General features: G+C 42.7%; 1 protein-coding gene across 13 annotated transcripts in view; it reads right to left on the bottom strand.

Annotated features, from left to right (window-relative positions):
* Positions 1-27,095, bottom strand: part of SMOC1 (SPARC related modular calcium binding 1) — a 170,647-nt gene that overhangs the window by 102,855 nt on the left and 40,697 nt on the right. The window contains exon 1 of one of the 13 annotated variants that reach the window (XM_041459785.1): positions 25,871-26,036. The exons of the other annotated variants lie outside the window; for them this stretch is intronic. Coding sequence (XP_041315719.1) covers positions 25,871-25,975 — 105 coding nt within the window. The 5' untranslated portion in view covers positions 25,976-26,036. Of the gene's footprint in view, positions 1-25,870; positions 26,037-27,095 lie in introns of those variants that run through there. 13 annotated transcript variants of the gene reach the window in all.

The raw sequence follows: 27,095 nt of genomic DNA, 5'->3' as shown, positions 1-27,095 counted from the left end.
CACGAACATCTCACCTATGCAAATATTGTTACCAGCTCCAGCACCAAGCATCTTCTCCCCAGGTTTATCTGCATCCCAGGCTCCCAGTTGACTTCTATCCCTCCTCACTGTTCTAGGTCCTCCATGTTCACCTGAACTTCTGCAGTTTCCTGGTCCTTTCTCTCCTCCCGGTTACAGTTACAAACCCAAATAATTTCACTAGCCAGCTTCTCATTTAGAATTCAAGTAGAAGGAGGAAGTTATTAACCAGCCGCCCAAAAACTCTAATTATACTCAGTAATGCAGCTCTATCACTGGATATTTTTTTGATCCCCAGCCCTCCATTACTGTTTACAGCTCAAGTACCACCATATTCCTTGGTTTTTCAGGACTTCTGACTCCAGACTACAGAGAAATAAGGCAGTTCAATGTTAGTGTGCTTTTGATCAATCAAGCCAGATGACAAATTTTACATCTTGAAATCTGAGATTTTATTCCTATTAGTTTTCAATAAGAGAGAAAGGTAAGTGTAGCCTAATTTCCCATTACTAACAAGCCCCTGGATGACACCGAGTTGTTAGCCACAGGGCAGTGAATCAGTAGCTTAGTTTCTTGCAAATATTTTTAGAAGCACCCCACTACAGTTACACCTGGATATCAAGGCAGCACCAAGAAAGCATTAGCATTAACCAAAATAAAAACAGAATGGAAAAGAACATGAAAAAAAAATGCAAACTTGAATTATTCTTAAGAAAATACAAACAATCAGAAAATAATATTTCGCTGTCCTGCAAAGACTCCACTCTCTGAATTCAGCTAGCTTCATCCTGTGTCACCAGAGCCTGCTAAGAGCATAAGTACATTAGGGCTCACACAGGACTAGGATTTATTGCAATTTCCAAGTCTGCCTGTGAAGGCTTGGCCAAGGAGCTTCCTGCTTCCTTCTTCCCTCTCCCTCCCTCACTGGAATTCCCTCATTAGTAAGCAAAGCCCAACACAAACTTCTTAGAAAAAGGTTTGCAAGAAAATTTAGTCATCATTAACCCCTAGGTAAAATGGAGGGAACACTTCAGGAGGTAAAACCAGAGCCAGATTCTGAATACCTGAGAGCAAAGTGTAAGGGAGGAAAGTCTGGTTTGCACGCAAATAGACTGACAGCAGTTTTTGGCTACAATACAGATTTATATCACGTGCTTTTTTCACCATTCTCTATGCTCATACCCAGAAGCAGATTACATTACAAACTGTGAGGACTGTATCACAGAGGTATCTTCATCTGAGAATTCTTCTTAAAATGGAATCACCTAAAGTCCTCAAAATTAGATAAACCCTGGGCTTGCACTCAACAAATGGACTGTTTCTAGGAGTTAACTTTCATAAGAAAGTCTGAAGCAGGACCTGCATACATCCTTGAGCATAGAAAGAAGCTTTTACGGAAGTGCCAGGATGTAAGTATGAATCCTTAAAAGCCTGTTACTGAATGAATTGCTAAAGAGCACAAAGTAAAGCTGGAGTGCCTGGTCTCCCCAAAACACAAGTAACCTTGTGACAACAACACTTGCCCCAAACATTTTTCTTCAAGTCAGTTCTCTGAACTGGCATGCTCTGAAGGTGTGCAATGCTTCAGGTGACTAAGTACTAATAAAACGAGGCTTAGCTTGTACTGGGAAAAGATCAAATTAAGGAATGAACACAGCATCCTCACAGAAACTCAATATAATGTGAATTTAGAGATGAGATTTTTGTTAGAAGATTATTACTGTTGTTTTCCTAGGAAAGTTCAAAGACCTGACAATTCTGTGAAATGGCAGCAGCTCTTATTTTAGTATTTTTATACAGAAAAGAGCTCTTGTCCAACATTTGTGTGAACTTAAAGAGGAAAAAAGTGTACTTTCACCAAAACAGCGCTCTGCAAGGAAAAAGTGACAAAAGACTCCTTTTTAGCTCAAAACCAGGAGATTGCTTTTAAAGAGGGATGCATAAATCACTTGGCCTTTGCAAAATTTTACAATTAGCATAATTCGGGTAGCAATTAACCTGAATTATTGTTCAAATTCATTAGGCACATGGTAAGTACATAGGAAAGACAAGCCCATCCTATTCTTTCCTCATCTTTTTTCTACAAGCATAAGCCATGTTTAGCAGCAGAGGCAGCCCATGACAAACATTATTTTGAAACAAAATTCTTCCCACTAGTATTAAATAGTTCAGGCAGAAAGAGATTGTTACTGATTTGGAGTAGCACTATTCCTCACAGTGGTGCCACGTGATAGATTCAGAAACAGATACTGGAACTGCTCATCTTCTTCTCAGTACTTAGCCAGGATTCTTCAAAACAGGGAGTCAACATCCATAGCAATGGCTACCCAAATGGACTTGTGCCATAATGGATTAATTCAGGAATTTATAACTAGGGACCTGCCTGGCAGGTTCACTCTAGCTAGCTTGCTGACTTAAGACTTATCACCTTGTCCCTGAGCATCTCATTCCATTTTCTACTTAAAATCATTTCCCCAGCATAAGTCTTTTCTTATAAAGTCTACCCATTTCAGCCTTACACCAATCATTCTTCACCCCAGGAGCACCAAAAATCAGCTATTCTTCCACCCCTTTGATCAGCACCAGCCCATCAAAAGCAGGCGCCCCACAACCCTAAACACACTGCTTTTTGCATTCACACAATCTAGTTTCACTAACTGGAATACAGGATGCTAGAGCCATAGCAAACTGTCCCCCACAAACATACACCACACTCCCACTGCAGAAATATCACTTAAGTCTGTTTTGAGGTACCTAACAAGCACTTGATAAGCTCCTACAATAACTTACTTCACAGATGTTCTGACTACTCAGCTACATATTTCTATTACCTTTATGCAATGTCCATGTATGCAAAGGATATTTCTCCAAATACAGGAGTTACTTTCATTTTTGTAGAGTCAGATATCAAAGAATTAAGCTAGTAATCAGAAGACAGTAGGTAGCTGAATGGGACAATTCCCTAAATTTCTTGTTGCTGTGTGCCTTTTTAATAAAGGAATCAGCTCGAGGTTTTTTCAACAGCTTGTTTGTGAGAGAACTTATTTTTACAGTCATCATGAGCAGAACCATTTGCTAACTTCTAGAATTCCTCCTACCATCTAAACTGTCTGCACTGGGTTCAGGTTCTGGAAGAATATCTATGTGCCCTAACCACGTGGAATTGGGATTCTCAAGTCCACTGACCTCTTCAGCTTGCTAAGCTCAAGTTCTTCCCAAGAAGAGTGAAGAAATGTTGCCTGAGAAAGGTAATTTATTTATTCTTAATGAAATTAAACTGTTGATAAATGAGAAACATCAGAGAAATCCTGTAACTTTTTACTGTCTTAGGAATTGTTTTACATGGTGATAATATGTGGCACCAACTAGGTACCCAAGCCTACAACGCCAAAGAGCTTTAACTCTGCAGTTCCCAAGCCAGCCAACACAGGCACAAAAACACCCTAAAAAATTTTTGCTCTTGTTTGAGCTTTCAGGCAGGAGTTGTCTTGGGTGCTGTGGATCACTTGAACAAGAATAATTTCAGGTCCTACTTAGGAGCAGGAACGACTAGGGTCCCATCAAATGCAAGAGGATACATACTTGGCTGCCTCTTATGAAATAAAGACTTGTAAAAAAACCATTTTTAAACATCCCTCATTAACTGAAAGTGCATTACATTGCCAAATAGCTGTTTAATGGGGATATATTATACGCATGCTGTGCAGCTTCAGAGGTTTTGCACTTCTAAGACTTCTTTTATCTGTCGACTACAGCACATTTACTAGGAAAGGGGCTCTGACACATACCTGTAAGGCAGGCATTACCCCATTCTAGGTGAAAAGCTTTAGAGATGGTAACTCACTCTAATTCACAAAACAAGCTAGTAGAAAAGATAAAAGAGAGCACAATCTATCACCATTCTTCAGGCATTTAATGCCTGGAAAGCTATTCTCCCTCAGCCTCCAGTCATGTTCATAGCTACTAACCAAAAGCACATCCAAGAAGAGAGTAGATAATGAAGCACTGTGGTCAGGTGCAGCACGTAGTTAACTCCTTACACCTCAGAGCAATTAGAGCTGTGGCTTCATTTATATGCAGTGTTTGAACTACAGGGAAGCACTTGCTGATTCAGCCTGAGTGTCTAACATAGGAAATAAGAGGAGAACACTGGACAGCAGGAAATGAAGCAGTGCTATTGCTTTAATTTAACCAGTACAGCCAACACCCTTCAAGAGGGACGGTTAACCAAAAACCTATCACTGTTCTCTTATACTCCTGCATGAGTATTGCACTGTGGACAAGACAGATTACCACTATGTACTGTCCTCAGTTTTTTATCTGTCAAGGAAAGGTTAGGTAGAAATATCCAAAAAGGAACCAAAGGTACCAAAGCTAGAGTCAGTCCAGTTGAGTGGCTAAGTGGCATGCTTATTGTGGAGTTTTTTGACTTGTTTTAAAGAGGTTACATATGTAATAAACTAAATACAAGAATTAAACTGCATGGATCCAAATCTCAAATTTCACCTAAGAGTAACATGCCAGTTTTTGTTATAAAACAAAACTTATAATTTCATTAATAGCTTACCTAAAAACCATAAGATACTAACCCTCATTAGCAGAGAGGCAAGTTATTCTTTTACTGAGCTGCAACAGCCTGCTTGTCCTTCTGACAACAGCTGATACCTTCCCCATCAAAGGAGACTGCCCAAAACTAGAAATTCAACACTATCCTGATGCTCCAATTTTGACAAAGAGACTTCGAGCATCCATGTAAGACTCTGGAGCTTTCCATCACATTTGACATGTGTACTCATTGTTTGAAAGACTTGAAAATCCTCTTAAGTTACCTAATCACATCCTCTGGCAAGTTGAAGATACTTGACATTCCTGCCTTCTCCTTCCCACCTTTGGGGCAAACTAAGTGCAAAGAGGGCACCAACACAACTACAGTAGAGCCAAGTAGCATTTAGGATCTCAGAGTATCCTTTGAGGTTAGCACAACTCAGAAGATCCAGGCACTGTCCTTCCCTATCTCCTAACTTGTGGGATAGAAGGCACTGGGAGAGGCAGTGAAGGATGAGTTTGGTTTTGCTTCCAGTGATGGCACTTCCTCTCAGCCCTAAGACTAGAAACACATGGTAGCTCCTCTGCAAAAGAAAAAATAAACAGTTATCCACTTAACTAGTAACAGAAATAGAGTAAGGCACCCAAAACAAGTAATGGGGAAGCACATTCAAAAAGGCGAAGACCTCCTTCAAATTCTCAATCTAAAAAGGGCAGACAAGAACAGAGAATGTGGCATTTAATTCTCAAGATGGCTCACAACTTGTATAGTTTCTTCCTGAAAACTTTCAGGGCAATTCCTTTGGATTGTTCCTACTCTACAAATTTCTGGCATAATATGCACACTTTTGACAATCCAGCTTAGTATATTTATGCAGGAAGAGAATATCAAGTAGGAGTACTGTTGACATCATTCCCTTTCACAAAGAAATCCACTCAGCTGCTGACAAGCCCAGAGTTAAAAATATCACATCAGGCATGTACCTTTGTGGGAGACCAGCAGTTTTGGGCTTTGGCAGATGAACCCAAGCCAACTGCTTAAAGAGGCTACAGAAGTTGCATGCCTGCTTCAGGAACTGTTTTGCCACCTCAGTATTGCTCCTTCCCATGCAGCACAGCAATGTCCACCAAGCTCAGTATCAAACAGGGTTGGCTGGATAAACGCAGCCACACAACCATAATCAAGTGTAGTATACATGATAAAACCAGAAGCTGAACAGTTCCAATTCAACACTTAATTACTGGAGCAAAGATCTGCTGAAAGTGTGATTGAGAGCCTTAAAGGATTTTCTCACCTGCTAAACTCAGTTATTAGACTTGAGCAGAAGTCTGCCTGGTTTCTATCTTCGCCTATTTCTTATTTGGACAAGCACATCTTGTAAAGACTGATGCAGTAGTCAGCACCTGCTTTAACTCCTCAGTCGTCCAGCCCTGCAGGCGCAGAAGTACTACATGGCAAGTTAAGTTTAGATACTTTGTAACTAGGAAATGCAAAGCCGCAGTGGCCTTGATAGGAAAAAGAGACACCCCACTGAGTTGTTCAACAACTGCATTCTCTTGCTACTGAAGTAAACAAATCACTGAACAGAAAAAAATAAGCATCAGTGGCATTATACACTCACTATATTAGTATAGGACAAGGTACCTTAAAACAAAGTCCTACAAAGCCTATGATTTACTTTGTTGAAGAGTAAAGATCCTAAGCCTAGTGAATTTAAATCCTTCAATTCCTGGTACAAAGCCTTAACACACTGGGGGAGCACCACTTCAAAGAATACAGATTAAAGAGAAAATACCAGTCTTACTGCATTTTAGGCTCCGTTTTTTACCATGTTGAAGCTACTTAGGAGTTGTCCAACTTAAAACAACCTGAGCAAATTACCAGAACAGCAATCCTCCAATCCAAAAAGCACGCTCAGATGGGACTTGAGACTGTCTTCAAAAGCCAGATGCATAACCCAATCTTTGTTCATTCAGTACTATCATCCAGCTACATCTTCCACTGGCCTTTTTTAGTTACTTCCAGAGGTAATTGCTCAATTCCAGTTCAAAGCACTTTATAACTAAACATGCAAGAAGGCCATCGCTGAGATACCTTATCAGTATGCTGCACACCAATGCCTACACCTCTAAATGGCACAAATGGTCAATTAATTATATTATTGGTCAGGCAGACTATTCAAGTGGAATTAAAGCATCTAATTAACTTTCACCAACAGCATGCTGAATGAAAGTTGAACTAATACATCATTACTAGAAGCCACAGAAAATTTAAAGATTAGATTTAAAGGCAGAGTCTTGCAAGCAGTTTTGATCTTGGAAAGTAAAGGCACATACCAGTTTTCCTTCTTGGTAGTAAGCAAGTAGAGACAGCCAATTATGCAACCAAACGCCTTTTAACCTTCTATAGCCACACAAACACTGAACATCCTAAGTTTTGTTCTTCAAAAGAACAAGAAAGTGTTAGAGAGCGCACAGGCAACAGCATTCAAAGCTAAGCAGTTCCTTTAGGAGATTAACCTAAAGGTTAGGAGAGTACACCTCTAGCTAACTTGCACATACAGACCTCCAGCTGCTCCAAGTTCCCAAGTCCACACAGTCTTCCATGGTACTGTAAATAAAGTGATGTGCATTTTATCTACATGGTTTGAGGTAAAACAGGTTTTACCACACTGCTGATGCAGTTCTGCACTGTGTGATTCTGAAATTCTGTCTTGGCTAGCTTTCCATTTTACCATCAAAGTATCTGATTCTTTGCTCAAACCTCCAGGCTCTTCGAGAAGGAAATGCTGCCACTCTTCCACAGTGGGCTCCTCTCAGAAAGGGCTTATTCTCAGACTAAAAAGGTGTGAGTATCCCCAGATCACGCTTCTGGATGGTATCCCATAATATTTAATAATTCAACTTGGGAAATGTTTCCTGGATGATTTCCATTGCTCCTCCTCACACGTCTGTCACACGCTAGAGCACAGCTGTGTGCTCAGCACACCCTCCAGCAGCATGCCCGAGGCTGGTGCTCCGGGTCACAAGGCTGCCACTCCCTGCCCAGCCAGGGCCACGAGAGGGCAGGACTCTGGGCGAGGGACACACCTGGCCCTCTGCTTCATAGGGAAATCAGACTTCCCTATCAGCTCCCTCTACACAAAGTTCCCTCTCCACAGGGATCACACCACCTCTGGATGCTCATGCCTAGAACCACATGAAAAATATCCTGTGGTTATCACAGCTGCCTCCATGAAGGATTTCAGCCTTTAGCTTACTCAGCCAATTCACCTAATCAAGCCAGAAATCACATCAACCCACATATTCCCACCCTAACATGCCACTGTGTACATTGGTCAAGTTTTTGCCATCCCATTTCAAGTTCTTTGGTAATATAGACAGCAGAAAAGATTTCTGAGCATTCTCTGCCTCATATGCAGACACCAATAATCTCTTCTTTCCTTCCAGGCTAAATTCAACATCACTACAAATTCCAGATCTACTTCCCTCATTTCCAGCAAGAGCCTTGTTCACGCTTGCAGACAATATTTTAACGTACTGTGTTTACAGACACCCACAACAGATTTCCACTTTCCCATGCTGCAAACCTAAACAAGAAGAACTGAAGGCAACTGATAATCCTGCATTCATAATTAACAAGCAACAGATGAGCAGAGAAGTCCTGCACTCACCAGAATCATCTCAATATTCTACTTCAGGGAAGTACTTAAATACTTGACAATGGAAAATAAAAAGCAGCTGTCAAAAGCTTTGCACAGGTTGGCCATATGACTTAAGAGCAGAGAGAATGTAGATGTTAAGAGCCTAAATTAATAGCATGCCCTAGCTAAGCTAGATCTAGTTCATCACACCTGAGGGCTTGGTTTCCTTTCCCTATTCAGACAAAGACTTTTCAGGGTACATATGGGGCCAAAGGAATCCACCAACACCTCTTGAAAATTCACTTCCTAGTGCACTGTGGATAACTCTTCCATGTTCTGAGGAGCCACATCATCCCCTCAAGTGCTGCTCCACATTCAGTTGGAAACCAGCTGCCCAGGGCAGCACACAGCGGTGTCATAACCAGTGTGATACAATCCCACTGTGCAGTTCATTAAGTGGAAGTACAACACGACCAGGTATGCCAGTTCAAAGCACCTCCAGGTCATAACCAGCTTCATGAAGTCCAGGCAATACCCTTACCAGATCACAGATATGTCTGGTACAACTGCTGGCAAAGGTGTGCATCCTTGCAGAGTTCAAAAGTACATGTAAATTATATGGATCTACCCAACAACCACTACACTAGATTTGCAGGGAAAACTTCCAAACAAGTGGCAGGATAAAACTACTTATAATGCCAAGGTTGGGACATACGAGTCACCCAGATATCTGCTGGAGAGATGGATAGTTTTCTTCTAGAAGATAAATTCTTGTAGATAGCCCTGTGCTCAATTAGACCTACATTAGGTGCAGCACAGATAGGAATTTTTGCCAGCACAGGGCACCAAGTGTACCTGTGATGAAAGTAGAGTCTTCAACTAAAGTCAGCCAAGACACCTTAACTAGTCTCACATTGAACTGGTCTTCATCACTGCACATTAGCAAAGAAATCTGCTCTTGCTTTGAGACATAGACCCTATTCATGGAGAAGCGGGGGGATAAATCCTCTCTATTCAACAAGTTCCACATAGAGCCTTAGCCTACTCCAAAAGGCTGAAGAAATAGTTTGTCTTACACTGCACTGAAAGTAAAGTTACTCCTCATACATGTAACGCTTGGCTGGAACATAACAGAACACTGCAACTTTTAACACAAATCTAGGCAGACTAGGGATCTACTGTGATTTCAGTAGAATTAACATTTGTTCCTTTCCTTACCTGTCAACTCATAGTGAGTACACAAGTTCTTCTTTCTCAAAGGAGTCAGCATGAATAACTTTGTATTACAAACAACAACAAAAGAAGTTGGAACTCACTCTGAACAGAGGGTAAGAAGCATAGCTATAGCAGTATAGCTCCTAAGAGTACAGGAAAGGAAAGCAATGCTTTAACTTGCAGCAGAACATCAGAGCTGTAAATCCTTTTTCCACTGGAGTTATATAATAGGACAGCATTAAAGTTCATAACTAGCACTTCCAGACTTCAGCTGGTGCACTTAATTGTTCCTAAGTCACACCATCACCTCTCGCTTAGAGCCAAATACCAGGTACTATCACTGAACCAACATCTCTAATCCAGTGATGTACAAGCATATGGATGGTGGGATGAGTTAATAAACTAGTCTTTCAGGACAGTGAAGAAGCTGGGTTTCAGAAACAGGAGAAATGCACCTACTGTCACTAAGCTGAGAGTCCAGTCTCCCAAAGATAACAGCTGCAAGCAGACATGGAGTTTTTAATTACTGTGCTTTTAGAAGCTATTTCAAAGGTTAACTTTACTTAATTCACTAGTATGTGGCACAGAAGGAATACCTGAAGCACTTCCAAGTGTTTTAAATTGCCTGATAACTAGAGGTACTAAGCCAGTAGAAACAAAGAGCCCATTTTCAGCATGGTCCATCCCTAGAGCCAGCACAGGCTGGCTGTCAGCAACTGCAGTATCATAATGAGAGTTCTACACTCTAAAAGCTGCTCCACTTCCACAATATGTCAGCACTTCAAGCAGGAGGCTAGAGCTACCTAGACCACCTTCAGAAGCTGTTCTTCATCCAGACTTGACCACCAAGGCAAGTGACTAAATCCAACTCCAGCCTTACAACCAGAAGACAAAACTGGTCAGTCCAGCTACAGCTGTTGTCTGGCTGCAACTCACAGCAGGCCAAAGCAATATATTCAACACATAGCTAGGGATCAGAAAACATGCCTGGACATGAGCTTGGAAACACAGACCACAGAATGGATGCAGCATAAATGATGGTTTATGAGCAGAAAAACAGCTTGGAAACAGGAGGTTGTTACAGCTTGAGAGTACCCAACTAAACTTGTTGCCTATTGCACTTAAATGCTAACAATCTTAACTCAAGCAGTGGTACTTCTATACCTAGGATTTTTTATTATTATTACTACATTTTACTTAAAGTTTGTACTTTTCCCTATATCCTGCCAAAAGGACTCACATAATACAAGCAAAGTAATAGAGTTTCATTAGTGCTTTAAAGTGTAAGGTCGGTGTTTGTGAATGACTACAGTGGCTTAGTCTTCATGGGCTTTGAGAAACTATTTGGTAAAGGTTTAAACACTCAGATTAAAATGCTAGAAGTCGTCAGATTCTGGAAACTTAAAAACATTTATTCCTCTCCTGTTTGGAGATTGTTGGTGACCAAAATTACTAGGTTCTATAAGTTTACCACGTCAAAGTTTGTCAAGAGATACAATATTTGGCAGTCCTTATTCAGTACCAGGACCACTTACCATTAACTGTGTGGTCTCTTCCCCTTCCAAATGGGGAAGATGCAAAGCCAGTCCCTACTTTTGGATGTGACAGCCCTGCCATATCAAAATTTTCAGAGGCTCTTCATGAAGCCAGAAATGAATAGCATGAAGGTGCTTGAATTCATGTAGGATTTAGCACTCAACTCCCTGCCAGAGAACCTGCATCTATATTTCATGATCTGAAACACCTGTAGTGTGTAGACGCTAAAACCCCAAAGAACTTCAAGGTGATCAGGCTTTCCACTTCCTTACTATGAAAGTCACCCTCCATGAGTCACACACATGCCTACAAAGCAGCTGTTTGCAAATTGTACAGAACTGCAGTGCTCTGGAGGTAAAGGCATTCATATGGAAAAAATAGAGTAACACAATCAACCTGAAGTCTACATTCATATGGAAACAGAATTTTTAAAGTACTCAGTCAATTTGAGGCTACATCTTAAATAATTAAAAGCAGAGATTAGAACTTAGGCTAGACAACATCTTCTCTGATACTGCTTAGGTGTACTGTCACCTTTCACAGGGAAACCACATGGAGCCTCTCTTAGACATCCACACTGCCTTAAAAAGGACTGAAGCAGGACTTCAAGGCACAACTAGTTTGACTAATGTATGAACTCCATGCTGGTGGTACTTTCAGAATCAAAACCATTGCTAACTCTGCTGGGAGCTTTGCAATCCAAGGCAGCATTGCAGAAGCAGCAATGCTGACTCACAGGGTAGAGCCTTGTCTCACCACCTGTATTGAGTTTACATGGCAAAGTTTTGGTAGCAGCTGCAGAGGTGGTCTCCCTGAGAAGATGGGGGTGACCTGTGCTGGACACAGCTGGCTCCATACCACACCCACTGCAGGCCAAAGAGCAGCCCATCAGCCAGGCTGACAGTGCCTCTGAGAGCAAACCTAAAGGGCAAAATGTCACGTGGCATGGGGAGCAGCGCGGGAAGTGAGAAGCCACAGCACAACCGAGATCAGTGAAAGAGTCTTTGGTATCAAAGTAGAGATTCCTCTGCAGCTCACAGAAAAAAACATGGAGGAGCAGTATTGCCCTGCAGCCCCTGGAAAGACGCCCCAGCACAGCAGGCCAGCATTTTCTGAAGGAAGCTGCACCCCCTGGAGAGGCCATGATAGAGCAGATTTTTTCTGGAAGATTGAAAAACCCATGCTGGAGCATAAGAAGAAGTGAGGATGGGTCTGGCAGCTGGGCAAGGTGAACCAACCACACAAGCAAGGACAAAAGTAGAAACATTTCCAGTTTGCAGATTCTAGGCACAATCCTCATACGCCAGCCAGGAACAATCCATGCTGTTTGGTCCAGTGGATAACTTGGTGCTTGCTCGTCATTAGAGGTACTGTAGCATCAGTGAAGCTTAAGAAATACAGGGATGGTCTGAAATCTAGAAAGGCAGTTTTCCCTGGCATAAGTGAATAAACCAGAAAATAAATCAACCAAGGGAAGGAACAGGGAATTAAGTGAATGCAAGTGAATAATTAAAGTTCTGTTTAATTTTGTCACTGTCTGACACCAACTCAGAGATTTTGAGCTATCCTATCTTTCCAGAACTGTTGACCTTTTTATATTGCAATAACCAAAGTGGATTACAAGCTTCAACTGAGACAGACACTTGCCAGATATTCATTCAGCCCTTCACAATTGTCTCTTTAGTATCTTGTAGCATTTGTTGAGTCAGTGCCATTTGAGCTTTGAAGCGGGATGACTTTATAATCTTACTCAATTTCCACAAAAACTTTCCCCAAACAGGAATCACATTTGAAGGGAAGCTTCCGACAAAATCAAGCTCACTGTCTGAAAGCAGTAAATCCAACTAAAACTGTTCAAGCAAAGCAGATTCTGCATACAGCACTAGATATAACATAGATGTTGCCCTATAATACACCCAGAAATACTTCCCAAGAGTCAGCTGTAAATTCTAATTATCCCCAACTGAGAACAAGATGTCACTGGGTACCATCAACTTCCTCCCCAGTGAATACTTAAGATAGGGGCACGTTGCTCCTAAAGTAAGAGGAAACTTCATAGTGCTTTTCCTTCACTTCAGGGATGTGAACCTCTAAGCCAAGTGTTCAAGATGAACAAGAAGCAAGGGCAGCAGCTTGATAAGAGTTTCAGTTAAAGAGTGGATACTGCAGCAGCTGCTTCATCAGAAAAAAAAAAGGAGCTGGGGAAAATAAGAGAAAGTACTCCCTGCACTTTGCATAAGAAACACTTCCTCAACTCAGTCCTTCTCCTATTTTAAGAGGTTTCCTCTATTCAAATCCATCAAATCCTGATTGCAATTTAGTATAGGTCATCAACTAAACAAGCTTCACCAGTGTCAGCATTTATAAATGCTGTCTTCACTTAGTATCTTGTTAAATCCAGTTGTGACTACATTCAGATGTTTTGTGTAAACAATTCCTAGCACTGGTGTCAATCACGTCACAATAAAACAGATGCCAAGAGAGTCTTGTATTTTTAAATCAACATCTGCTAGTGAAACAAAAGCCACTAGCAAGTCCCACTAAAGCAATTTTAGATAAGTACAATTCTACCCATCTGAACACTGGCATGAGATTTAACAAGATTATCTCTTCTCATTTGATCCTAATTGGTTGCCTTAGGAAATGCATGGATAAGCGTGAACATCAGTCTACCATACAGCTTGGCTTAGGCTGTTTGTGGTAATCCCTAGGTTTGCTTTCTAATAAATACTAACCAGAGACAAGCCAAAGATAACACCCTATTTTGTCCTCTTAATCGGAGGTGACCTCATCATGTCTATAATCAGCCTTCTGGCACTTCCTGAATACAAGTGCTTATATTCTCCACAGTTTCATGAAAGGTAAAGACAAGGAAAGAAGTGAAAGTCATTTTTAGCTTTTGCTCTGACATGCAATACTTAATCGTTGCCCTGAAAGGATGGTTATATCTTTATAAGTAAGTTTATCAATGCTGAGCAAACTGAAGGAAAACATGTCAAGTGGAATATACATGTAGTTTAACTTGATTTACTTGCCCCAGTGATTCCAAAGAAAAGCATGAATTCCTGAAATTGGACACACCTTTACCAGGAGGAAGGCTTCAGGCACAGTTCAGCAAAAACTACCAAGTTCAGAATTGTTCTCCCACTCCTGAATTGTCCTGCCTGAACAGAGGCACACCCAGGGAGTATATATCTTAGAGGGAATGAAGCAGATTTGACAGGAGTCTAGACAAAGGAAAAGCTAGTCAGAAGCTATTCTGTAGGTGACACTATTAATGGGCAGGCTAACTTGGAAGTAGCTATAGCAGAAGCTTTCCACTTAAGGTCAGATGTGGAAATTTCCTTAACAAAAGCAATAAAGAGCTAAAAGTTGCATAGGATACCTGAGAAGGTTTGAAGTTTAACAGCAGGAACAGTTTCTATAGTAAAATACCTACCTTTTATAAACATGGGGGGAAAAAAGAGCTATGCCTCTGTAGCTTACTATTCTTTGCTACAGAGAAAAACCTGCCTAGAGTTGAAGTTAATATCTTTATTTGGGACTGTCATTCACTTAAGAGCATACTGTTGCTTGATTATTTTTATCAGACCTTTGTCTTCATATTGCATGAGGTTCTACTACTGAACTCTCCCTAATTCTGGGACTTCAGCAAGGGCCGGAGAAAAAGTCACTCAATTATGTGAAGCAACTGTGGAAACATTTTTGATTTTGTTTGCCAACAGAACTAGAAGCAAAACTTGAGGACTTTTAGGTAAATTCTTAGAGTTCCAACAGGAAACTTAAAAACTTAGTTTGCTCATGACACCAGCTATTCAAGCTAGATCCGATTCTCAAATCTTTGGGCTCAAAATGTACTTATCATGCAATTGGGCAAAATCCAGAAATGTTGAGGGACAGGTTTTAGGAATACTTAAATTTATTCAAGTGTGGTAAATTTTTTTCCTCTCACTCAGTTCCAGTTTCAGTACCAAAAAGCTCCTAGTGTTCTAGAAGATATACTGTATTTTTCTTACGTTAATTACACAGGCAAAACTCTATTTGGAAGTTGGGACTGACTTTTTTTTAATTACTTGCATGCAAGAACCACATACACACAAACCAGGATAGCTTCATCCTCCTAGGATAAAAGCTAGCAGCTACACATCATACCTGTTTACACACCAAGAGATTTTACAAAACAGTGCAAATGAGTTAGGATGCTTCATCCTATGGGTGCGTTCAAATCCAGATTAGAAACCTGCAAAACATACACTGCAGTATGCTAATGAGCAACAGCTAGTTTCAGCTCCAGTACTGCTGCCAAAGCGCTTCAGGTGAAGAAGCACTTTCCTGGTAAAGAAAAGCTTAACTTCTCTTCACAACCCAGCTAGTTTGGAGCTCCTTTAGGTACCTATTGTTCACAGTAAAAATCCTGAAATGTATATAGTTTCACTGACAACTGAAGAGCAAGACAAGAAAAGCCAAAGTTTCACGCCAATTGCTTTCCACTCCCTGTCCTATTCACCCTCAAGAGACACCTTATTTTAGTAACAAAATGGCAAATGTTTACCTTGTCCAGTTATTTAAAGCTCTATCAGCCACCTTAAATTTAATTTTTCAGGGTATACATGACTAATAGGTGAGCTGGGAAGTTCAGGAGAGCTCCAACAGCTAGATTTTAACAACTCTTCACATTTTAAGAAGGGTAATAGCTTAGGCGACAGCTCAAATCCAGCAAAGCACAATTTTTTTCTACTAATGCATTTGTTACTTCAGGGGAACTGAGAAGAGGACAAAGCCTGACAACTTTGGAAAACTTAAGTCTTCAATAGCTACAACCAGCAACATCCAGATTACTTCAGAGCCAACTAGACTACCTCATTGTACAAGTCCTTGGTTTAGAATAAGAAAAGCACCACCAAGTTGGAGCATAAAGCACTTTCTTAGTTCACTGTGAAGAGAACACTCAGCTCCCTGGAAACTCCTGAAAATGAGCACACAAAACAAAAACTTTGGGCTGACATACTGCCCTGTAGTTGTAGACAACGGATTTAACAATCATTAATACACAACCACCAGCAAATTATGTCCATTTTGTAAAAGTCTGTCGAAATTGAAACTACTACTCCTTCTACGGTTCAAGCTTAAACTGGGAAAGTAAAGGGAGTCCAAGAGCAGTTACTGCCATTGAAAGAATGTCCTGACTCTATGAAGCAGAACATCACTGGCTCTACAGAGCACCTAACAAGATAAAGACCACAAAAGACAGCTTTGACTTTCAAACCTAGGGGTACAATCCCTGCTCATAAAAATTCTCCCTGCACCTATGCAATAATAAAAAAGGAAAGACAGCCCATAGACACACCAACAAAGTCAGGGGAATGCTAGTGTAGCAACCCTGATAAAAAAATCATAACAAAATTCTTCAATGTTCACCCCCTTTACGGAAAGCATGAGACAGGTCAGGTAGCACAGCCACCAGCCACCACTGAAATACCTTATTCCATCAGGAGATATTACCTATCCACATAAGCAGCGTCACTTGGCCATGACTTCAGATTTTTACCAACAAAGCTGCAGGACAGCACCTCTAGAATAACCTGCAGCCTTCAGGTACAGCAGCCAGAAGCACCATTCTCTTACAGTCAAAAACTAAACTCCTGGACAGCTACATGCATGCAGTGCATTTAAGAAATCCTATCCCATGGCAAGCACTTTCAGAAGTTATGTTAAAGCTCTAGTCAGACAGATTTCTGTATCTAGCTTCATTTCCAGGAATATTTCAGATGCATTGCAGCTAACCGAGGGCAAATAACACCACCAGCTGAAGCACTGAGAATCCAGTTGGCTACAGTTTACTACAACAGCAGGAAGATACGGCAGCACTTACACCCAATCCCTTACCTGACAGAACTCCAAAGCCTTGGCTGCAGATACTGGTATTGTTTTTAATTTTAAAAGGTGGATCAAGTTCTTCTACATTTACATATTTTGAGGTTAAGACACAGAAAGGGAAATAAGTCAAGCTAATTTCCATAACTGTGGAGCAAAAAAATTATTGCATTAACACCCTGTTCATTTTACACATACCAGTCTCACAGATTTCTATGTTAAAAATAATTTGCTTCCACTAAGCCTGAGATGCACACATATTAAAACTCACATTTCCCTATAAGTTTGGAGTTGATAATACTCTAGTGTTCTGGATGCATACACATTTTAAAAAGCTGATTTTGCACACAGCCTATCTACTTTTGCAACACTTGTCTGCTTACTTTTAAGGGCAAAGTAATAAGCCAAATGCAAAACTCTAGGCAGAAGCCAACAACAGTTACTGCCATTCTGTATGGTAACTAAACCCAAATCAGAAGCAGCTTCTTGGCTCAGACAGAAACTCCTTTATCTGGCTAGTATCCACGAACTCCAACTCATTTAACATCCTCCACTTGGAAATTACACCCAAGAGCTTCTGGCTTTTTAGTTCTTAACTTGCACCTAGTTCCTCCACGTATTTGTTTAAGCCCAAGTGTAGAATGCATATAAATCTGCTTCAAAGAAATGGGAAGGGAAGTGGTTTGATGTACTAGCTAGAGTAGGTTCTTTAATCTTCATGCTACTCAAGGTAGCCTATGCTGCAACAAAAGATTGCCATACTACATGTTTCTTACTAGCATGTATATGGTATACACAGAAGCAAGATCTAGAGATAGTGTACATCTGGACATTAAAGGATACCACTACCTCCACCAGGTGTTTTCACCTAAGGATGCTTCCTTATCTATTTGATTCCTGGTTCACTCCCCCTCCATACCATATGTGGTCACACTGCTTCTTGTGCAAACCACAACAGCCATAGAATCTGAGACAGTTACCTTTACATTAAAGCTGTATTGGATTGTTTTAATTTGTTGGAGCATCAAAACCTAAAGTATTAGCATTACAACTGAAGGATCATGTGATCTTATATTTTGGGTCTCTATATAACCAAAGAAAAAGTTGTTAATCAACTATTCTGGACTCCATGAAATTATAGAACAAGCACTATTCCATGCATCACAAGCCTACATACAGCAGCTAAGTTAGTGGACTTTGCTCATCAAAAGGCAGAATATGGCTTTCCTGTGCAATTCAAATGATAATTCTCAGTCATGAAACAGGGAAGCGAACAGGGATGGATAACATTTTCCACATTCCTTCTAGTCTGTGACCCAAGCAATGGTAACAGAGGACTGATGGCCAAGAGAAACTCTGAAACAGAATCTACCCACTAAGTGTTTGGAACCTCTCCTCCCTATTTGAGGATCAGCACTTCCCTCTGGATATGATTCCAACTATCATTAACTAGACCAGTGGCCAAGAAAAACCTTAGAAAAACAAGTTATTTCATCTGTCCTACTTCCCCATCTTTCTTATCCCAACACACCTTCCCTTCCCCTTACTATAACTCTATCAGAGGCTCTCCCATGAGAAAGCCCTCACTTTTTTCAGCCCCTCAACCCCATCTTTAATCAGCATCTCAGTGGCACAGAAAGAGCATGCTCCTTCCACACTGAATAGGGTAAAATTATATTATTTTAGTTCATCAGAAGACTCAGAATGGAGAAAAATTCTATTAGGCCAATGCTCTAATAGCAGTGAATCAAATTTAACTTCAAACTGACAAGGGCTGCCACGCAGCCTACAGAGCCAATCTCAACAGATTCATAGAACAGAATCTCAATAGTCTATGCCTTGCACAGAAGGAATGTTGCACACAAACAGTCTGCTTCCTTCCCCTTAGCCACTTCAAGTCAAAGTGTACAGGGTGAGGCAACCCAGTCTACAGAACCCTGGCACATGCTCTATACTCAAGCAGTGAGCAGTATGGTCCTCTGCAGCAGTTACTCAGGTACAATGCCCTGCTCACATTCATTCATTTCCTTCATCCAGAGGCCACAGAACTCCAGTGCCAGCCCAAGAGGGGAGTCCAGGTGCCCATGGCAGAGCAAGTTATCTGCCTACACACACCAGTTTCTGTATGACTTCCTCCACCTGCATGAAGACTCTGCCAGCAGCACTGGTGGGTTGCTTGTCTAGGCTTCGCTGCCAGACTCCACTTGCCAAAACCCTGAGCCAACCTTTAATGATGCAGCCTCTGTTACTATAGCAACTAGTGTTATTTTCCTATCTCTAGGCACAGACCTTGGGGGGAAGTACTTAAGTTTGTTCTCATTTCACACCTACCACTCGCCCGCTGCATAGCTACGTGCCACTCCAAATGAAAACCTCTGTCAGTGGGCCCTCAAAGCAGCTGGCCCAGCCACAAGCCAGTGGGAGGCAAAAATGCACAAACCCAACATGCAGGCATATCCTTCTGAGCAGGCTACAGCTGGGAGACCACCAGTGAAGAGTTTGACAGTCCAGGCAGCAGGAGGCTTACAAGGCCTTCTAGGCCACGGCTCTAAGGACAGACTCAGAACAGAAACATCTGACAGTCACAGAGTGGGTCAGGTTGGGAGGGACCACAGTGGCCCATCTGGTCCCACCTCCCTGCTCAAGCAGGGTCATCTTAGAGCACGTGGCACAGGACTGCATCCACACAGTACTTGAATATCTCCAGTGAGGCAGACAAGGCATCCTTCCACCAATGGTGTTATTCCAGGCTGCTGCTGATGCCTTGGCATCATCCAGTCAGCTCAGGCCAGTCTCCAGAGTACCCTGAAAGTGCCACACAGCCTAGAGAGTGAATCCCTCCATAAACCAAAGCCAGTTTGCTCCATCATCACCCACAACCCTGTAGGACTGTACTTTCAGCATGAAGACCTTCTACTCAGATAGCACAGGCTTCCCTTGGAGCAGCTCTGGAAGAAAACTGTAACAACTGTATTAGTCGCCTCAAGTTTTTAAGAAACAGCATTGGTCAGAGGGCAGGCCCACTATATGAGGCAATGTTTTCCTCACCGAACAAGCAGATGACTCTTTTCTAAAACCTATGAACATTGCTAACATTATCTATATTGTTGGGATGTTGCAGCATCCCACAGGAGCCTAAGTTGCATCAGGAACCTACTTTAATAAAGAGAAAAAACATCCAGGATATGAGGCATGAGGCTGGTTTCAAGGTAAGGCCTTATCCTGGGAAAGCTGCTCTCAGGCTGAAGAGCTGCTGATAGCCTGTATGAAGCCATATACAAAGAACTCTTTTGTATGGTGGGTGGTTTTCACTGTCCTGAATAAAACTTTACACCCTGGTGTGACTAGCTATGCTTTCCTGTTGTTACTCTACTAAAGCTACAATGTCTCCTCCCCTCAGCAGAAAGAAAAGAAAAAAAAAAAAAAAAAAAAAAAAAAAAAAAAAAAAAAAACACGCAGAGTTGCATTCTTAGTCAGTGTTTTGGTGCCAGAATACTTCTTCCTCATACCTACAAGCAGTAAAGTCATCACACACAGAAAGCTTCACATGGTTCACATATAAGCTGCTGAACACAAGTTGTGACTGCTCATGTGAGCCAGTCAGAAGGGGCAGCCAGTTACATACTACTTCCATCACATCCTGGTAGTTTCTCTGCATAAGCAAACATCTCACACTGACCTCCCACCTTATCCAGAAAGCTCCAGCATGGAATAGATTCACCCACACCAATGGCAGCCTTCCCTGTTAGAGCAAGAACTTCACAAACAAGAGCTCCTCACAAATGAGCATAGGAAGCTTAGAGTCCCACCAATGCAATGACAGTACTTAAGCTTGTAAGCTTCATAGTTCAGGTCACAACAGCTGCTACTCTGCCAGAGCATCACATGAGGACCAAAGCAGTAAACTACTCCCACTGCACACCAAGCTCAGCTCAAGTCTGCTGTGCCACAAAGTCTCTGGATGGTTCATCGGTACCAGAGACATCGTGGCAGCTGCCAGGGGACTCTGACAGGAAGCCACCACACTGTCACACAGGACGCTTAAGTATGACAGTCAACACAGCAGCCTTCAGGGATCAGCTTTAGTTCCACCTGTATTGCTTCCACATTTAGCTTTTAATGTTAGCATAAAGCTTATTGTGTAACACTTAACTGCGCTGTCAGATGTGCCAGCACCAGAAGAACTGGGATTCACCAGCCAAGTAAGAGACAAATGGGGTTTTGTTTGTTTGGGGTTTTTTTGACATAGTAATGTCGCAATTAGTTTGAGATGGCAGGATAAGAACATCTAAGATATTTAAATAGCAGTATTAATATTTTAGAGCTACTACACTACTGAAATGAGTTTACAGTCATCTTACCAATTGCTTCAGGCCATCTGGAAATGAAAGAAGCCAAGAGAGCATCTGCTCTGCACTGTAAAGATTACCTTAGCACACTAGAGCTAGAAAACTAGTCCAAGAGGTTATCATTGTAGATGTTCCACCAGCTACAGCGCTTGCTGCCACCACCAGCAAAAATACATGAGCAGCTTCTTTTTCTGTACTTAATCTTTTGCGGGCCAGAAATCTTTCATTAACAGCATAGCTCATTAACATGAGTGGGAATATTCTTGTAGCCAACTCTGAAGCTCAGGCAGTTAGAACACCAACTCTAAGACTACACAAAGCAAGTGAAATCCTACATTTTTCTGTTTAGAACAGGGCCTGCTGTTCCAATAGGGACATAATGTTTTAATACTTCTCCACATAAGAATTAATCCTGCTCTTCAACACAGTTGCATACTGTTTAAAAAACACAAGTCAGAGCAGTTTCTTTAGTACACATAAACGAATTCAGCTAACATTAGAAGTCTAGATAGGAGGAAGGAGAAGGAGAAATAAGCAACATAGCTTGTTTTGGCTGGGTGAGGGGTGTTTTTTATGCAGGTAGAAAGTCTAATTATATGTGGAGCGATCTGTTTGCCATAAAGTAACAAATCCGTCCTATCTCTTTTCTAAAGACTTGCCTTTGGGCACTTGTTTCTTCATTAAATTAATCCCTCCAATGGTAAAGAAATCTAAAAGCACTAAAGTGCTTCAGTCCCTAGTTACTAGTGTAGACCTTTGCAATGCAGAGTGGTGATTAAGCTCAAACAAGAAACAAAATCCAGTCATTGAAAACCTGTCCTAAAGTTCATTCTGTTCTAGACTCCCTGTGTATGAAGCTCTCTGTCTCATATTCTTATTACACATGCTTTTGTAATTTCTTACCACTATAAAGAACACAGAGTCCTTAATTTTGGTATGCATAAAGACACCTGCTTTGTGGAACCCTTCCTGTGGGGCTGCAGTGAACACAGAGCAGAACACACTCCTTGTGCCACTCCTGCATAAGCTGCAATGCTGCTGCCTCCTCCTAGAGGGGACAACAAAGCTGCAGGGGCCTTTTCAGCACTTTTTACTAAGAGTAGCCAACTGCAGTGGGAAATTCCCAATGCTCTGTGGTACTCCAGTTTATGCACTGCAAGACTCTTATTTGGTGTTCTAGCTAGTAGCCAACTGCAGTGGGAAATTCCCAATGCTCTGTGGCACTCCAGTTTATGCACTGGAATCTGTGGTAGCATCACAGTTTTGCTATTTACTACCTTCCTTTGCTATTTACTACCTTAACAGCACTGAATTGCGAGGTCCTCCACCGTCTCCAACCAACATGCCTTTCAGGGGAGGATATGGCACATTCCCATGCATGAAATAGGAAGAACGTTATAGTGACTACCCTGTCCCCTCCTATCATCTTTTAGTCCTCTGAAGTCACTGGAGGGGTGCAAGTCCCCAGTCTTCCAGAAATCCAAGCCCATTCACAGGACATCTTTTGACTGCTGCAGTCACATTATGTGCCTTCTGCAAGCATCCACCACTTCTCTGTGCTAGTATTTGTCATTACTGCCACCAACAGTTCTCTGCCATACATGAAGTTCATAATGGTCAGGAGTTATACTCAGAAAACAGAGGGCCAACACAGATCTCTCCCTGAACTAGAAAAAACAAAGGTCACACTTAACTGTCCAGATGGAGGAAAATGAAGCTTCGTGGCACAATCCATTTAATCTGCTACAAAAGAATACTGCTTAAATGCACCACACAGAAGGAAGTACAAGAGCCAGCCTGGTCAAGCTCCCCCATCTATCACTTCGGGTTCAAGGAGAGGGGAAACAGCAAGACCTGGCTTGTCCCACACCCCAGATCTCATGCCAGCAGAGAGGAAGAGGCACACAGGAAGGTAATATGAATAGAAAATAAAGCCCGATGATCTTTTTCCAGAAGGTAGCATTCTTCAAACAGACATCTTTCTAGTCCTACAATACTCTTTTGAGCTACAAAAGTAGAAGTGACCAGGTGATTGTGTAACACAGCAGAAGCTTTACTAGAGTCTGTTAAGTGAGGAAACAAGTCACACAGCAGCCTTGGGCTGCCAAGTTATTTCTAGATATTAGAAAGACATAGATATTAGACTTCCTATGGGGCTTCACTGGGGACAGTTGTTATTAACTGTCATTGGGCAATAGCATATATGCAAGAGCCAGACATTTCCTACAAGTCACTGACACCAAGCCTAAGGAATTTACATCACTGCTCATAGTTTCACTATAACAAGAAACAGCAAGCTTCATACACCTTTTGAGAGCCAGAAGTTCCTCAACAGACCTGTAGGTACTAGCTGCACTTTTAATTTACCTTGGTATTCAAGTAATTATCCTCAACTCACTTAATCTGAAAGTTTCATCCCTTACTGGCACAAGAGATGTAGATACACCTATTTCTCTTCAATACCTCTAGTTTTTCAACATTTTCTGCAAACAGTAGTAGCCATTCTCTTGTTTATGTATTTAGTAACAGTACTGGCTGCCTATCTTAGAACACTACAGTAGCAAGAGAATTGCAAGGAGGAAGATCAAGAACTTGATTCAAGCATTATTGCTGGTCATTTGAATTCACTGAGTAGGATTAAAAACTGTTGTTCATCTTTAAAAGAATTTCAGCTTGCAAATATTGTAGTTCTAGCACTTACCATACAGAAGGGAGTGCGAAAGAGCAGGTATCACACTTAGCACTTGAACACCTATAAGATCAGATCCCCAGAACTGCAACACTGACACCTGGCCAGGGAGACTTCCTGACAGGAATACACTCTTGATCACAAGTCCGCACGAGAAATGCATACTGGTGTAACCTGGTAGTCATTATTTAAGAAATTAATAATAAAGTATTTTTGTTTTTATTGGAAACTAAAGTTGGCCACATTTATACTAATGACAACTTTATTGGCAGTGTCTAATTGCTGCAAGAGATGAAGCTCAGGGGCTTATATCAATCAACCTGGTTGCAAGCAAGCAAACCAAACTCCTCAGCTTCACATTACTCTTTGAGGGCCAGAAGACAGATTTCATGAGTAAGACATCCTGGAAATATACAGCTTTCCATTTAAGAGCTCATAAGTTAAAACACTAAGTTAAAACTTTAGGGCATATCTTCCAACAGAACTACAGATGTTAGTGTTCACAGCTGATATTCTCCCCAGTCATGAAGGAAGAAATAGCAAAGTCAGTTTACTTACTTCAAGCAAGAAGTAAATCAGTAGTCCTTTGTATTTGGTTTCCCACTCCCCTGAAGTAGCTCCCACTCCAAGACAACACAGCACAGGGAGCAATTAAACTGCCTTATAAAGTACAGTACAAAAAATGGTATATATGAAAACTGTTTGGTATACAGGCTCATTGTACAATCATGCCCTACTATCAGGATTTTTTTCTCTTGTTTCAATTGCGCTTCACTAAAGCAGTCAGACACTGGTACTGATGAAGACCAATGTCATCCAGTGAGACTCTTACTTACCACCTTTAAAGTTCCTCTCTATTTGAAATCACTCTGATTTTGAGGTTTATGCTTGATATCAGGTAATAAAGATATATGCATAACCCCCCTGTGTTTCCTGATCTTTTAAAGCAGGTCTCAGTAATTTATGGCACACACCAGTTCTGACTTAGAATTAGTGAGATCAGAACTAAAAGCTGCTGTTACACATCTGGCCATAAAAGAGGCTACACAGCACAGCTGAACACAACAACATCAGTGCAGCCAGTAGTGTGCTTTCCATAGCTCTGAGAAGCATTTAATAGCCTTCATGGTCAAACAACACTTCCATTAGAAAAAAAAAAAAAGAACATTTCACTAAAGTCCCTTGTTGTTATACTTTGGCCAAGTAGGGATTTCAAAGATTCCTAGTCTTGCCTAACTATGGTCTAAGTTAATTAGGTACTACACTTCAAGCATTTTAGATGGCTGGCTCAAAAATGCACATGGCCAATGCATCCAACATGCCAGCAAAGTGGTAAGTTTGTTCCACTTACCCAGAGCTATGCAGCAGCATTGGCTGAAGAACAGCTACTGTTTTGCAGCTTCATAATTGAAAACTCTCACGCTACTCCGTAGTGGAGCTGCAGTGGTAACACTCACTCACTGGGAGAACCATATTTAGAAAAATATTGGGTTCTCCCCCAGAGCAATGTAATAGTTTGGTAAGTGAAATGAACAGCCCCAGTAAGAGTCAGGCATTGTCAGATTTAAAAAAAAAAAAAAAAAAAAAAAAAACAGAGCAAGACTCCTACCGGGAGAAACTTGGTCTGAAGGGATCTAGCGTTATTGGAAGGATTCATTTAATCCCTGCTTGGGAACATAAAAAAAGTCCTAAAGCTATGTGCTGGAAACAGGGGCTACATTAAATGCAAGTCGAGCAACATAAAAACACAGCCTGCCAACCTCCCCCCTCCCGTGTTTTTCTGCAATAAATACCAACAAGTTAATAACCGGTGTATGAACTTCTCGCATGCAGCCGATACCCGGCTTTTAATAAGCGAGCGGGGGAGGCCCTGCCGAGGGTCTGCGCCCGGGGGCGCTGCCCGGCGGCCGGGGCTCCACCTGCGGCACTGACAGGGCGCGGGGGCGGCGGGCCGGGGCAGGGCGCTGCAACCTGCCGCGCCGGGGCGGCAGCTCACTTACCCGGGGCCCCGTGGCTCGGTGGCTGCGGCCCGGCGGCAGATGCACCAGCAGCAGCGCCAGCAGGAACGGGCGAGCCCCCGCGCTGCGCCAGGCCCGCGGCATCATCGTCCCTCGGGGCGGCGCGGCTCTGCGGCCACCAGAGGCGGCTCTCCCGGGCGGTGCGGCGGTGCCGGTCCCGCGGCAGCAGGTTCGCCGCCTCGGCCATGGGGATGCCCGTTATAAAGCCGCGGCGGGGCGGGGCCGGCCGGCACTGACCGCGCCGTGCGCCTATCGCCGTGCGGCCGCCGCCAATGGCGGGGCGCCGCCTCTCGCCCGGCCCCTCGCCACCGGGCGGGCGGCGGAGGGCGCGGGGCGGGCGGCGGCACCTGGAGCCCTCGGTGGTAGCTGGAGATCCCGGCGGCACCTGGAGCCCGCGGCGGCCGGGCGTGTGTGCCGGTGCCGGGACCGCGGGGTACGGCCGGCACTCCCCGCGGGGCTGCCGGGCTGCGCCGCCCGCCCCAAAGCCATGCAGGGCAGAGCCGGCCCCTGCCCCTGCCCCGGGCGGGGGCAGTGACAGCTGAGCCGTGCTGGCGGGCCGGGCTGGCGAGCAAGTAAATCGGGCACAAGAAACCACCGCAGGGTCCACAAACCGTGTTCATTTGGTCCTGGCTCTGGGGCCAAGGCTGCTATAGGAGCAAGCTCGTGTCTCAAGGAGCGCAGATGCTCGTGTCACCTCCGTGCCGAGGCATGGCTGAGCTACAGCCACAGTCTACCTCTCCCTGAAGATCTTCCTCTGCTTTCCCAGCTGCACAAGTCTCCCCAGAGCCCATTGCTTTGTATTGCCCAGCAAATCCTCCAGATCTCGTGCAGGTGATGTACGTAATACATGCCTTGCACCTGGGAAAATATCCCAAGTCCAGGTTTGGTACCGCTTGAGATGACAAGCCCTTAGAGACTGGATGTGGGTCCCAGTTCGTCCAAGCACCAGGCACTCAGTAATGGGAAGTTTGGGTAGAAAGTGAGCATCATCATACAAGTTAGTGCAGCCGTGGAGCAGAAGCAGGAGAAGCGGGGGAAAATGGAGATACATCTACCAGCAAGGCCCAGTATCTACAGGCATGTCTAAAGAGGGAGCAGTACCATGGCATTGTAATGGCAGCAAGCTGTAGAGTGTGAGCATTGGAGGCAGCGAGTAATGCCAACCCCTCTACCTGACAGAGGCACTGAGCAGTGGAGAGATCTTGTG

This window comes from Pyrgilauda ruficollis, unplaced genomic scaffold (assembly GCF_017590135.1).
Source record: "Pyrgilauda ruficollis isolate IOZ18807 unplaced genomic scaffold, ASM1759013v1 scaffold14, whole genome shotgun sequence".
Classification (NCBI taxonomy): Eukaryota; Metazoa; Chordata; class Aves; order Passeriformes; family Passeridae; genus Pyrgilauda; species Pyrgilauda ruficollis.
This window is presented reverse-complemented; position numbering and strand designations above follow the sequence as displayed.